Source organism: Benincasa hispida, chromosome 11, assembly GCF_009727055.1.
Source record: "Benincasa hispida cultivar B227 chromosome 11, ASM972705v1, whole genome shotgun sequence".
NCBI classification, from domain to species: domain Eukaryota; kingdom Viridiplantae; phylum Streptophyta; class Magnoliopsida; order Cucurbitales; family Cucurbitaceae; genus Benincasa; species Benincasa hispida.
In genome coordinates this window covers 19,500,411-19,516,548 of record NC_052359.1, presented here as the reverse complement: position 1 = coordinate 19,516,548, position 16,138 = coordinate 19,500,411, and the positions used below count along the sequence as shown (strand labels likewise).

At 31.4% G+C, this 16,138-nt stretch overlaps 1 protein-coding gene across 1 annotated transcript; it reads left to right on the top strand.

Annotated features, from left to right (window-relative positions):
* The first annotated feature begins 298 nt into the window (after positions 1 to 298).
* On the top strand, positions 299 to 3,275 carry LOC120091237 (elongation factor 1-gamma-like). The gene is made up of 8 exons (XM_039049176.1): positions 299 to 424; positions 546 to 591; positions 1,098 to 1,247; positions 1,359 to 1,419; positions 1,506 to 1,555; positions 1,669 to 1,770; positions 2,066 to 2,546; positions 2,671 to 3,275. The coding sequence occupies exons 2-8, from the start codon at positions 583 to 585 to the stop codon at positions 3,048 to 3,050; spliced, it is 1,233 nt and encodes a 410-aa protein (XP_038905104.1). The 5' UTR covers positions 299 to 424; positions 546 to 582; the 3' UTR covers positions 3,051 to 3,275.
* The last annotated feature ends 12,863 nt before the right edge of the window (positions 3,276 to 16,138 follow it).

The following is a 16,138-nucleotide window of genomic DNA, read 5'->3' as shown; positions in this document are numbered from 1 at the left end:
AACGAAAATTTGAATAGCCACATCGTTATAGGTCATCGACACACAATTTTAAGTCTCAATTTCAGTTGGAAATTCTAAAAAATTTATACTCCAAGGATAGTTTTACAAAGTTAAGAAAGTTGAGGGGTAATATCATAACTTTTGAAAATATATGAGTATTTTTTAGACAAAGAGGAAAGTCGAAAGGTATTTGTTATAATTCAGAGAGAAGAAAAAAAAAGAAAAAAAAGAAAAAAGAGAAATCTTAAAATTTAATTGGGTCAATGTCGGGCATGGAGCCCAAAACGAATATGCGACCCGATCCGGAAGCATCTTCCGCCGTTTACAAAACCCTAATTCCCTCACTCATTTTAGTCTCTCTTTCGTAACACTTCTCCCGCAGGCTTCCCTTGCTGCTCTCGGAAGAACGCTCGCCTTCTCACAGGTCTCTTTCCTTCTACTTTTCTTGATTCTGTTCTTAATCACCTTTGTTTCCACGTTGATCTCTTCGATATGATGTTGAATCGTCTCTTCTAACTGTTCGTTTTGCTTTGCTATTTGTTCAGATCTGATTTTTGAGCGAAACGTTTTTTCCGCGAAGCTATGGCTCTGGTGAGCGTCCCTCATTCCTTCTGTTTTATTTTTTATTTTTTATTATTATTATTTTTTTTAATGTGAAATGAATTATACTCGTCTGGTTATTCCGGATCTGACGTTGAAGAAATGAAATTTATGATTTGATCTTTGTGGCGATGTTTTAGCATCTTTTTTTTTGGAGCATGCTAATTTGACAATCAATCTCTTATTTGTAACACTCTTTTCTGTCCGCTGCACTTTCGTATGCTGTTTATGTTGTTGCATAGGAGGATTGAATAGATAATTGCTTTTCTTTTTGTTTTATTATTATTGTTGATGATTGATGATCATTTTTAAGTTGTTTTCATCGCTTCTTGCATGCCAAAGCATAACAAATTTATTTTCTGATTGTGCACATCTCAGAAATTCAATGTCTAATTACTCGTTGGTTAAATTGTTTATGAAGTGGATTTTGATCTGATCGTTTGTTCAGATGATAATACCTTGTAATGTTCTTGATGTATATGTGATTGATTTTGCAGGTCCTGCATTCTTGGACTCCTAGCAAAAATGTTTACAAGGTTTTAATAGCTGCGGAATACAGTGGTGTCAAAGTTGACCTTGCCCCGGACTTTACCATGGGTGTGACCAATAAGAGTCCTGAATTTCTTAAATTGAATCCTATTGGGAAGGTAAACAAATAGTCTGAGGATGCTCGGTGATCTGACTGTGAGAGATAGATGCCATAACTGATCTGGGCTTAAATATTCTAAAATTATGTTTTTTTTTTTTTTATCTTTCAGGTTCCTGTTCTGGAAACACCAGATGGTGCTATCTTTGAGAGCAATGCCATAACTCGCTATGGTAATTACTATTCGGATGAGTTAACATGGAAATCTTCCTCCTTTTGTTTTGTTTTTATGTGGATGTTTTTTCTTTGATTACTGCAGTTGCTCGTTTGAAGGACAGCAGTTTATTTGGCTCTTCTTCAATTGATTATGTAAGATCCATTGTTTTCTTTAGTTGGTTTGGATTATGATTCTTCCCTTTTCTTTAGTTAGAAAGGAACGCGATTGCTTTTGTTAACCATACCTTTCATTCTAACGTTTTCAGGGACATGTTGAACAATGGATTGATTTCTCCACATTGGAAATTGATATTCACATTTCAACTATGCTGGCCCCTAGATTTGGATATGGTGTTAACCATGCTCCTGTAAGTTAGAACTGTTTTTTTCTTATTTCTATTGAATTAGTTTTTTGTGCAAGGTGGTAGAAAGTGGATGGTCATGGTTGAAGTTTGTTTTTTCCCCTGTATTCTTTATTTGTGGGCATTAATGAAGATGAAAATTGGATTGTATAGTAGGCTTTTTATAACTCCATTTCTCATTCACTCTCTTGCCCATTTGATTTTATTTTTCATGTGATTTAATTGTTGATACCTATGAATGTTGTTGGTTTGTTATTTCTCTGGCTTATGACTTATGCTCTGCTTTATTTTCTTCATGAAGGCAGAAGAAGCCGCAAATGCTGCTCTAAAACGATCATTGGGTGCTTTGAACTCCTACCTTGCTTCAAACACATTCCTTGTTGGGCACTCTGTGACACTGGCTGATATTGTTTTGACCTGCAATCTCTATTATGGATTCACCTATATGTTGCCTAAAAGCTTTACTTCTGCATTCCCTCACGTCGAGAGGTATTTCTGGACATTGGTCAATCAACCAAATTTCAAAAAGATAATTGGTGAGGTAAAGCAGACAGATTCTGTTCCACCTGTGAAAACACCTGAAGAGGCTGCAGCAGCTGCCAAACCAAAGCCTGAGCCTAAACAAGAAGAGAAGCCCAAAGCTGCACCTGCTGAGGAGGAGGCACCAAAGCCCAAGGCCAAAAATCCTCTTGACCTGCTTCCTCCTAGTACGATGATTTTGGATGAGTGGAAACGTCTCTACTCGAACACTAAGACCAACTTCCGCGAGGTTGCAATCAAAGGTATGACCATTCTTCAGCCCTGTTTGTTTCATTGATGTTACAAAGAATTTGAAAAACAGGAGCTGTTTGTTATCCCTTTGAGAAGGAATGGCATAATTGAAGTATTCTGGTTTATGCGATGCAGGATTCTGGGACATGTATGACCCTGAAGGGTACTCCCTTTGGTTCTGTGATTACAAGTACAACGACGAGAACACCGTTTCATTCGTGACTTTGAACAAAGTTGGTGGATTTCTCCAGAGAATGGATCTTGCTCGCAAGTATGCCTTCGGAAAGATGCTTGTGATCGGATCGGTGGCACCATACAAGGTGAAGGGACTATGGCTTTTCCGTGGGAAAGAAATCCCACAATTTGTGCTCGACGAGTGCTATGATATGGAGCTGTATGAGTGGAAGAAGGTGGATATCTCGGATGAAGCCCAGAAGGAGAGGGTAAACCAAATGATTGAAGACCAGGAACCATTCGAGGGCGAAGCTCTTTTGGATGCCAAGTGCTTCAAGTGAGAGATAGGGCTTTTCATTTATTGTTGGGACCTTAGAGGACTGACTTTGGGAGGAAGGTTTATGTGGACTTCTTTTTGGGTCGATTTTGTTTTGCTGTTGTCTTTTTAAGTAGATTTTGTCTTTTATTTATTTTCTAAGGCAAACTGAAACATTCCCTTTCTTTTGCTTTTTCTATTTAAATTTTAAAGCTTTAGCTTATTCGAGTGATGTTATGATTTATAATGTGTCATTTTTCTTGTTATCATTTAGTTTTTCATGGAGTATAATTTCTAACCTTTATGGAATAAATTTGCTCAAATTAAAAGCAGTCTTCATGAACAATGACATGAATAAATTTTCTATTAAGGATAATTTACTGAATAACCTTATCGCCTGTTGGTTCATGAGAATAAAATGTGGAAGTAGAAAATGATTTTTTATCATCATATTTCTTACAAGTGTTCAACCATGGAAATGTGAATATCTTAGACATTTCATATTTCCACGTTTTCTCCATTTTCAATGGGTTTTTTCTTTTTCTTATTTTTTTTATCCTTTCAATATTATTTTTATTTATTTAATTTTTATAAATATGTTCAAATTAAATTTATAATTGGCATGTATAATTAATTTTAATAATAATGCTAATACAATAATTTATTATGTTATTATGAATTAATATGAAAACCATAATCCTATAAAAATTATATGTATAACCATAACAATATTTCTTTAAATCACTTTTTATTGGTAATATATATTGACATCATAAGTTAATTTTTTTCAATTAAACAATCTTGTACAGTTGTACTTTTAGTTTTAATCTATAATCATAGTTTTTTTTTTAAGATTAAAAATATTATTTGATGATTTAAAATCAATTAGTTTATAACAATTATATTTATATATATATCCATTAACAAAACTAAAAAAGAAAGAAAATAGATATTTAAATTAATTATAAATATTTTTTAATAAAAATGTGCAATATAAAAAATTTAATTGATAATAAATATATTAAACTGTAGCGTGAGTTTTATATTTTATAATTGCATAAAATATAACACATTCTGAGACATCTTAGACATCCTATTCTCAGGAGTATCTATAAAATCTTGAACCAAATGGCCTTTTAGAGAATAACAAATATGCTTCATTCTTCTATTCGGAGGTGATTTTGGAAGTTGAGATGTTTGTTTTTGTTGGTTTGTGAAGTTGAGGTGATTTTAAGTGAGGCATACTTTGCCAAAAGCTGTTAACTAACTAGTTAAATACAATTGTTTAGGGAGGTAAAACATGGTCAATTTTGAGTTACACACAAATAAAAGGGATAATTTCAATTTACTTCTCTATACACATGGTAAATTTAGGAGTTATGCTAAAAAATATTATTGATAAAATTTTTAGTTCAGGGTACAAAATTTTCAAGTGTAAATTGATATTTTCCAAAAATAACATTAGTGGACATGTTAAAAGATACAATATTAGTTAAATTTCATAACAATAATCTTAGAGAGAAATAAAGAAAAGTTGGTGGGGGATAACTTTGCCATGACCCAAAATTGAGGTTCAAAATGAAATTTGTCAAAACTTTTTAAAATTTAAGCTCTTTCACATTTCGCTTGCATCACCATTGACAAAAATTATCGAAACGACTTTATTGTGCACGCGTGTTGGACTCTTAACTCTTGACATTTGCTACTCTTACTTTTTGCTCTTTTGCTTTCAATCCCACAACTCTTGTTTTTGTTTTCTTTTAAAAAAGAAGCGAGAGCGAGTTATGAGAAAAAATAGAGAGAGTGAGGAGTGGAAAAACCTAAACTTAAGAAGCAAGAGTAGGGAGAGCGAGATCCCAATCTGCATACACAATGTTCTATTTTGATAATTTCACGCTGATATGATGTAAGTAAAAAGTAAAAGAAACTCTATATTTTAAAAATTGGTTCAGATTTCATTTTGACCTTTTAAAATAGGTTATCCGTACACAGACATGAACAAAAATAGAAATTTGAGGGAGAGAGAAGTAAGAGTATATGACTATGATGTGTTACATAAATTTAGAGTGATTTTTTTAGAGAGAAAATTTAGAGGGGGGATTTTTAGGGAAAATTTAGAGAGAAGAAAGTTAGAAAAAGAAATTGGTTGAAAAGAGCTATGTTAAAAGATGAAAAAATGAGCATTTGTAGAACAAAATTTGATTTTTTTTTAAAAAAAGATGATTTGTAATTTAAAAAATGTATTTTTTTTTAAAAGAATTAGTTCTCTTTTGGAAAAATGAAAGAAATGGTTACAAAATAGGTCTCCTAGACATGAAATATGAAAATATTGTTAGAAAATGATTAGCAAATAAATAATAATTAAAAAATTAAAAATAATATTTATAAGCTTAATTTTAAAAAGAAAAATCAAATAACAATCAAACAAATTGGTATGAAAGGCTAGTAGAAGGAATGCTTCTTTATGGGCAATTCTCCTTAGATTTGGTTTTTATTATAGAAATTATTTTAAACTTTATACTTTTGTTCCACCGACTTTTAGAAAACACTTAAAAACTTTCTTAAAAAATGTTATAATGTACCTTTATTATTGTTAGTTTTTATGAAAATTGATAGTATCTTTTTTTTTTTTCAAAATATTCTTGAATTTTCATAAGTTCTAATTATATCATTGGACTTTTTTAAGGTTAAAAATCACTATTGATCCTTAAATTTTAATTAAAATAATGATTTGGTCTCTAAACTTCCAAAAGTAACAATTTAGTCCCTAGAGATATCAATTTAGCTGGTGGAGCCCCATCCAGAATGGGATGAGGAATATGATTAGACGGAGAATGAGGAGGGAGTGGGGAGAAATTTTTTTTTGTTGGCTAAACGTCCCCGTCCCCCAATTCCGGTCTTGGCACCGCCCCACCTCGATTATATATATCTAATTTTTATTTCATATATATATATTTTAGTACAAACCACTCTTGGAACTTTTTACTATGAAATGTAAATATTTTTAGAAATTTTCTATTTATACGAATTTTTCATTTTATTTATTGGGTAGAGATTAGAATATATTGTTGTAATATTTAAATTTTAATTTTTAGAAATTATGAAAATTAAATATTTTAATTATATATTTGTCACATATGAGTGAGACATTTAACTATTTAAGTAAATTTTTTTGATAATGTGATTTAAGTTAATTAAATATTTTTTTTTTCTTTTTCTAAAAAAATCCAAACGAAAATTTTTTTCCGTAAATTTTTAGTGGGGAATTCCCCCACCTGATTCCTGTCGAAAACTTCACGGGGATGGAGAATGAAATGGACAATAGAAATGGGGATGCAGAAGTCATCTTCGACTTTGTCCCGCCTCGTGGACGTATTTATTAGTCCTTGAACTTTCTAATCAATAATAGTTTAAAAATTGTGTTAATTGCAAAAATAAAAGCCACGTAGGCATGACTTGGGACTGAAGATTTTTTAACATAAGATTTTGCAAAATTTCCATTTCCCATCCGAATTGAGAAGAGTTAAGGATTTTCATCTCTCATTTCATCTTTTAACACAATTTCTTCGTAAATCAAACATAATGTAACAACTAACAAGCACTAAAAGCCAAAGCAACCATAATTGCCACCATCCAAACTAATGTCCTCTATCAAGAGATTTGTACCCTAAAGCTTTGTATTTAATTAATTATTCAATATATTATTTTATTATTTTATTAAATATACAATTATGGATTATTCATTACAGTAAAAATTAAAGAATATTTTATGAGACAAGAGATTATGTTCACGTAATAACATAAAGTGTCTATAGTAGATGAATGAGATTAGATGCCATATCTTGATGATTCTATGCATATGACTCACTTTGTAATCATTACAAACAATGTAATCTAAATCGCTCATATGGAGAAATGTGAGTGGAGGTATCCTACTCAAAGAGTTTGTATAAGATTTGCTCACAAAATAATTGATCTCTCTTTATAACTCTGTTAATTGAAGAGATTAATATTTCAATCGAATCCCAAGCGGAAACGAGTGATCGCTTTGCATAAGTTTTGTTTCAAAAATTAAAATGCAGAAAGTAAAAACATAGTAGATTAAGCATGTAAACACAAGGGAAAAAGAAGATTACTTTTGAAGACCTTTCTTTAAATCTTCTCCAATTCTTTAATAATGACACGAACTCTTCTTCATATAGGGTAAGTAGATGAGTAGTTTTCTTAAGTGTTGACTCAGGGACCTGAACAATGGGGCCATACCTTCTCATAGGTCTGAGAGAGACTTGGTTTATGGTTGGGTCATAAACAAATTGTTCGTTACAGGATCAATGGTACTTAAGGATATAGAGATAATTGTAGGGGTAAATTGAATATTTGACCCAGTTGTAATTACGAACAGCTCATAAAAGATCGATTTATGTGTAAGTATTATATCTATGAACGCAAGGTTTGTCCCATAGTTAATGAATATTGATTATTTGATTAAAGAGTTTAATTAATTAATCTCGAATAATAAGTTATTAGGTCCCATTGCTAGCTCACAGTGAATTAACAAGGACCAAAGTTGTGAAAGAATAATTTGAATTGTTTGGAAAATATATATTAATTATAAATGATATAACCAATACAAAATATAATGTATATAGATACATTATTATATGTAGTTAATTATAAATAAAAATATATATTATGGGAGAATTAATGTATTTAAATGTGATTCAAATATTAAGTTAATATAAATAAGATTTATATTAAAATTATATATTATATATTAATATGAATAAGATTCATATTAAACTTATAGGTTAAGAGAGAAGTATGCATTTGAATATGATTTAAATATATATTTATTAAAAATATAAGAGAATTAATTAATTAGTTAATTAATTAATCAATTAAACTTCTTTTTAATGAAGGGGGAGTGGGGATGTGGGGAGTTGGACTCTCCTCTACGTATGATACCATAATGGAGTTATGCTCATAGATATTCTATCTACCACAACTTTCTCTCTCACACAATCAATTCTACCAGAGAACTATTTTAATTAATTTATTTATTTTTTCCTTCAAATTCTTCATCCCAATTCCCTTTCGAGTCATAGTAAGGAAGCCATTTTGGAAGCATTCTCACATGTAATGTTTGTATGTCTTCTTATTTTTTCTGTATTTTTCATATTCCTAAAACCAGAACAAAAGCGATTAAACGCTTCTGTTAGGGATTTGATTCCTTCACCATCACCATAGCCATTGCAACCATTGTTATCAATTAGAAAGCTCATGGACTAAATCATTACTTTTAAAAGCTGAGGGACCAAATCACTACTTTTATCAAAATTCAAGGACCAATGGTAATTTTTAATATATTTTTTATTAGTTAGAATATACCCTTACCATTAGTCTATGGACAAAAACTATTAGTAACTTGTTTAAAAAATGCCTCCAATTTTTCAAAAATTGCATATGAAGGAATCAAATTCCTCAACGGAGGTGCCAATAAAATTCATTTTGGAAAACTTGAAAAACAGGATAAACATACATTTACAAGCATGCTTTATAGAGAAGAAGACATACCTTTGAAGACCTTTAATGCTTTCCTCTACACAAACTTCTTGAAGACTTTCTTCAAGAATTCCTTCTCCACGATCTCATGACCAATCACGAACAAGGACACCACCACAAAGTCTTCCTTGCTATTCTCCAATAAGAATCAAGATGGTGAGAAGGAAAGAGCAATTTTTATAGAAGAAAATAGTTCTGTAAAAGTTCTTTTTGAGAGAGATGAGATTTTCCTTGATAGAATCTTCTTTGTAGAGAGTTCTTGTATGTTCAAAATTAACATCACATCACATAAAAATTATGCAGATTTTGGATGGAGTGAGAGTTACAACTCTCCTCCACTCAACAATAGAATAAAATTTTTTGATGTAATTTTCTAAAAACATTCTCTCTAATAATACTGTTCTCTCTCGACCCGTGGACGTAGCTAACACACTGTTAGTGAATCACGTATATCTGTGGGTCGATCTTCTCTATCTCTACGTTCCTTTTTGTGTTCTTTAATTATCGATTTCGTAACACAATCCCTTCTCTCTTCCATTCCCTCTATTTCCTCTACTTCATTCTATGATCTGTCACTTTCCTATTTTCTCTCTTACTACCTTTTATTCCACTCCCCAATCTCTAAAGAAGTATATAGACTACCAATAATAAAGATAATAATTGAATGAAATCACTAATGAACCTTATGACATGCATGTTTAACAAGGTTGTATGTTGATAATTGTTAAATAGCTCGTTTGTGTTTACTACACAAAAAAAGCATTGAGAATTTGAGTCATAATTTTGATGACAACTAATGGGACAAAAGAAAAAAAATATGTGCATGATTAAATTTGTAGCGATTAAAACTTTGTTGATCATTTTTGCAATTCAAAATAGTCTATTTGTTGTGGTAAGCTAAGAAGGATTCCCCTTGAAAATGATATTCCTTTGTCGGTTCTTTTTGTATTTAATAATTCATCATCTCGTTGAGTTTTCTAGGGTGAATTTTATTTCGGAACTTTGTAAGGTTTTGTGTGATTTTATCCTTTGACTTGAAGTTTTGAGTTTGGTTTGGTCGTCGAAAAAAATTGGTGTAAGAATTGAAAATTTTAGAGAAAAAAAAAGAGAATATCTATATAAAGAAAAATGATTATATTTAAGAACATTTTATTTTCTTTTAAAAGTTACGGTACTAATAAAATTTTCGAAATTTTAAAGGTATTTTTGAAACAGGGCATTAATAGTTTTTGTCATATACTGCAAGTAAGTATATATTTTTTTAACATCTTTTAGAAGATAAAAATATAGTTGAAATTTTTGAGAATTCAAGAGTTTTTTTTCTTCTTTAAAACAAAATACTACAGCTTTCTATTCAAAATTAATGCTAATAGTATTTTTGAATTTTTCTTGGAAAGTTTAAGTGCATTAATAAAATTTTTGAAAATTTTCTATATATATATATATATAAAGAAAAGCAGAATTTCAATTAGCATTTGATTTTTGAAAATTAAGTCTATCAACATTATTTATATCTATTGGTTTATTTTTTTGTCTACATTTTAAAAGTATTTTTATAGTCAAAGCAAAGTGACATTTTTTGGAAAAATTAAAAGGATATTGTCCTTTTAGAAACTATTTAGGAAAATATTGTTGTTTTCAAACTATTTGTAACAATATTGTTGTTTTTTTTTTAATAACTCGGGGATTCAAATTCGACCAAGATAGGTCGAATTTTAAACCCTCGACCTTGCCCTTTCGCTTTTTCAGAAAGATGAAACATTATTATTTTGAGAGATAGCGAGATTATGAGAGAGAGCGAGATTTTGATAGAGCAAGAGTACACTTCAATTTTTGGGTCATCCGTACAAATTTTTTTTTTCTTTTTTTTCTTTTTTTAATTATTACACATTCCACCTTATTCTTTCTTTCTTTTTTCTTTTTTTTAATTTTCTATTTTATAAAAATAATTTCTAAAAATATTTTATTATTAATTTATTATTAAACTCTAAAAGAATAAATTAAAAAAAAATAATATCTCATAAAAATAAAAAATGTAAATTAAATATCTCATTTATATAAAATAATTACAAAATTCAATGTTCCCACAGGCGGACGTCGTTGATTTCGAAGCTGTTGTCGTCGTTGACTTCGAACTTGAGGTTGCGTCTGGTACCTCTGCAGGGCGCTATAATATCAAATATTCATATCTTTCCACACCCTGACCATTATCCCATGCGTATTGAAGACGAAGAATCAGCCTAATGAGTCATAATGTCCTGAACCAAATGCTGCATCATCATCATGAAACTAACATAATCAGTTTTGACTCTACGTCTGCATCATAGGGGCGGAACTCTTCCCAACATTATGTCGCAACCTCACTCAAAACTTCTCCTCTTACTTAATCAGGTCCTCTACGTCTTCTAGGAGCTGGTGGAGGAACCAATAAGTATTATCGTATCATATAATGAATTCCTTCCATATAGCTTTGTTGTCACTACATATAGCAAGAACCTGGTTTGGATCATTTCACAACTTCATTGAGTCTACGTTTTATCTCTGTGACATTATAAAACAATTAGACAATATTTTAAAATAAATTAAAATTTTAAAAATAATTAATAATATTCATTCTTTACCAGATAACCACAACTGCTCTGGTACGAGAGTAGCGCCTTGTGGATATTATATTACCATGAATATATTTGGAGTGGACATTCTGTGTCAAACTGTTATCAAGAGAAACCCCCACTGCAATAAACCTTGCATGGTTAGTGCCATCGCACTACCAAAATGTGCAACCTTTTCGGAACCAATTCCAGTCCTAGGTCAAATATCATGCAGTACGGGTTCAGATTACAAGGCGATGGACATCCTGCTGAAAAACCGAATTAATTCATCACTGAAGATGCCATTCACCAGAGTGTGCCATATGTTTTGCCATTCGTACAAAAATTAGGCAAAAGTATGCATAATAATTTCTGTATTGGCTCCCAAAATAACCTGAAACACAAAATATCTTATATTAGAGAATATTTAAAGAAAATACAATAAAAATGTATATAAAATTAATCAATTAGGTTCAGTTTTAATGTACCTGTTCAGGTTGAAGCAGATCAAACATGTATCTATATAGCTTGACTTAACATGTGTGGCTGTCCTAGTGCACACCAAAATTTGTCTCTCCACCTATAATTTTTTAAATTGATAATTTAGAATTTTAAATTAACTAGTATCAGTATATAAAAATAAATGAATTTAAAACAACATTTACTGAGAATCATAGGGCTCGTTCAAACTAACTGAGCGTCTTAACATGTTAGTGTGGAGCCATTGTGAAAATCGCTCCAAAGCCCATAGTTGCAAAAGTATGAGAGGCCCAGCTATCATCCTCGAACCTCAGGTCATTGTGCTTTGCATAATTGTCTATACCAATCATACTACCACCCCACATCATAGAGGTTAGCTAACAGTGGCAGGAACATCAAGTGAACAAAATGACTTGATTTATGTGAAAACAGACTTCCACCCATCATTTGTAGTATATATGCTCGCGCATATCTTATGACGGTTGGTCTGCATCATCTGTGAGCTCACGAAATTGTGTTCCTAACCATATTAAACTTAACCTCGATCCTTTAATCTTGTCGGTAAGTGGGGTCGCACCGAGGTACAGTTGACAAACTTCTAACCAGTTATCGTACATCACTCCGGTGACCGGCTCACCGTCAACAGGTAACCCCAACAACACTTCTATATCTTGTAGAGTGATAGTGCACTCTCTAACAGACATATGAAATGTATGCGTCTCGGGCGTCCATCTCTCGACCAAGGCTATGTCAAATACCAGTCCAACTGAATAAATCCTAATTTGGCAACCCAATAGAATCCAGATGTGTGCAGTAGCGGTAGTATTCGAGGGTGGAGCGGGATAGTGCGCTGGAGAATTGCCTCTCGACGCCTGTAAGATATTTCTCCAATTGTACGATCTCACCATACAACAGATTATCGATGAATGGAATGGTCGTACAAAACATCGGGATCAACAGGTTCTGGGTTTAAAGCCATGATCTGAAAAAAAATAATATTTATTTCTCAATTAAAAAAATGTTTGTTTCCCAATTAGAAGAATAATGGACAACTTAATTAAAAGAATAATGTACAACTTAATTAAAAGAATAATGTACAACTTAATTAAAAAAATAATGTACAACTTTATAATAAAAAAAATTGAATATACAATAAAAGATAAGTAGGTGAAGGAAATCTCGCTCATGAGTGAGATATGAGGATCTCGCTTATGAGGATCTCGCTCATAATTGTCTTCACTTTATTTACTTTCCATAGAAATATATATATATGACCAATGAGATTGATTTTATTATCAAGTAAATTAAAAAAAGGCGAAATAAGTAAATAGAATAGTAGAGAAAAGTGAGGATAAATTCACTCAGGATATGCAGTGTGAGGGTAAAGAATAATGTAAAACTTTATTGATTACAATAAAAAAATTGAATATACAATAAATTATTATAAAAAAATTGAATATACAATAAAATGAATATATAATTAAAAAATTATTTATTTTTCAATCCCTAACTATCTGGAGCTCGTCTTAGTAACGAAGGACACTTCCTTTGATTATGTCCTAACTGATTACAAAATTCACATCGTTGTCGAGTGGCTGATTCTGTCCAATCCATCTAGTTGTGATAACGTGAACTTTTTGGTCTACCAGGTTTTCTCAACAACGATGGATTAGGATGTAAGACGGGTATATTAGGGTGCGTGATCTAGTAATCTTCATGCGGTACAGGTTGAAATTGGGGAGAGTAACATTCAGCATACGTTGACAATTTGTAGTAGTCCTCAATAAAATCTTCGTAGTTCATGTTAAAATGTGAGCAAACGGCCATAAAATGCGAGCATGGAATGCCGAATCTTGCCACTTGTTATATGAACAGTACCGCTCAGACTTGCTTAGCCTCAATATTTGAACGTTTCCTCCCTTGGCATTGAGACTATGACGTCTGGTCTTCACATGAAACACACCTTCATACCGATTGTATGATTGTACTTCATGTTTACTAGATCGTGCAACCCATTTATTTATTTTCTCGTGTGCGTACCTGGATTTTTACTCCACTTAGTATTATAAAATATGTTTGAAATAAATTATCAATAAAATATATATATAAAAAAATAATATTACCGGGTGTATTTATCTTGACGCTCCAATGCATCCCTTATTTCTTCTCTTCTTTTTTCGAAATAGCTCACGCATTTTAAGAATGTTATCTGAGCAAGTGCATTTATAAGCAACATTTGAGCTCCTTTGAGGACTCCATTTTTGCACTCTGATAGATTTGTCATCATTCACCCATATCTGAATCTTGTATCATGTGATTGAGTCCATTGCTCTAAACTAATGTTGTCAAAAAACTCAGACAGCTCTGATTTATTCCTTTGATATCTTCAATTGTTTTGTTGAACTTTCGAATTTGAAACTGACACCCGACATGATAAACATAATTTTTCAATGAATTAAATTTATACTTTTTATTGAAGTTGCTGACGATATGTTGTAAGCAGAAATGATGACATTTCGGCCCCGTCCAACCATTTGCTGGGTTGTTCACTGTTGCAGCATGTCGATCTGAAATTAAACATACCTCTTTGTGTGTTATAATTTCTCTAAGGTGTTTCAGGAACCATCCCCATGAGTCTGTAGACTCTTCATCAGCAACGGCAAACGCAAGTGGAAGAAGATGGCCATTCGAGTCAACTGATAAAGCAATCAACATTTTTCCTTTATATTTGTCTTACAAGTATGTACCATCTATCTGAATTATTGGCCGACATTTATTAAAAGCTTCTATACAAGGACCAAATACCCAAAATACAGAAGTTAGGATAACATGGCCTTTAGTAAGCGTTTATTTAACTCTCCACTCTACACGTGTTCCAGGATTGGTCTGCTTAACCATATATAACCACCTGGGCAAAAATTTGTAAGACTCATCCCAATCACCGAACACTTTAACCAATGATTTTATTTTTCCCTCTCATACCCTATGGTAAGGAACATGATATCCAAACTTTGATTTGATGTCGGACTGCAGTTGTGCCACACTGATAGATGATTTTTCTCTTACGGCGTCACAGAACTCCTGGGCAATCATTGATGAATCAAATTGCACGTGACTTTGACTTAGTTCTGAATAAAAACATGTATTCTGCTCATCATACTTAGTGATCTCGAACAAGCCATGCGATTTTTTCTTTATTGCACGAAGTCTCCACTTGCAACATTCCTCTCACTTCTTATACCGAATTGTCCAAATCGTCGGTGTAAATTCAACAACTTCATATGGTGTGTGACACTTTATTGCAAAATATTTGCCTGCGTGTTGTAGCATTTCCTTGTCTTGACAAATCATCCCTTTATACAATTGAGTACTATCAACGTCCACAGGAGCTACAATTGAGTCATGTTCCTGAATGCTATCCAGTACATTCATATCCAAATCATTGAATGTATCTGAAAGCATCTCATGTTCATGACCATCAAAATCCAACTCTTCAAATTCGTCAGCCCGTTTTCTGTTCTGAAGTCTCTGTACAGGTTTGGTTAGCCGGCTATCTTCATTATCACATGACGATTGCATTGACTCCGGGATCAGGATCGTACATTGAGTTGGATCTTTCAAACTGGTAATGATGTATCAGGACCACCCTATCCTATTTACATTTAAATACAAATTCACTAGATTTGGCACTGGCATTGCCATTGAGAACATTAAGTTCATAACTTGTGCATTCGAAATAGGGAATGACATAAACCTTATTTGATCCTGATGGTTCTAGATTAGGATGTCTATATATTATTTCTACCTGATCGCTCTCAATCTACACTAGTATTCATCTCAACCATCTTCAATGAATTGTTCAAATACAATTTCACTATTCACATTATGGTAAAATTCTCACTTGGTGTTGGTCATACTCAACTCTATTAATACCATCAATCATTATTACCATTTGTAAACACAAAAATCCCCAAGCATTTGCCTGCCATTTTTCTAAAAAAAAAAAAAAAAAAACAAACATCAATTTTTTGTATTATACTTTTATAAGAAGTATATTAAAAATATTAAAATTTTTATTTATAAACATAAACTTTTTAGTTTTACGAACATCAACTTTTTAAACATAACAATAAATTAAACTTTTTTAATAACTATTTTTAAACATAGCAATAAATTAAACTTTTTATAACTATTTTTAAAAATAACAACAAATAAACTTTTCAAATTAAAATTAAACTATATTTTCAAAGTTAATACTAAGAAAATATCAACTTATCACAAAAACATAAATAACATAATTTTCATTGAATAAAACTAAAATTTTCAAACTATATTAAACTTTTAAAACTATACTAAATATGTTTAACTATCACAATAATTTGTATTAAACTTAATATATCAACTTCTTAAACATAACAATAAACAATATTTTAACCACTAATAACATCAAAGTTAATACTAAATAAATCAAATTATCATA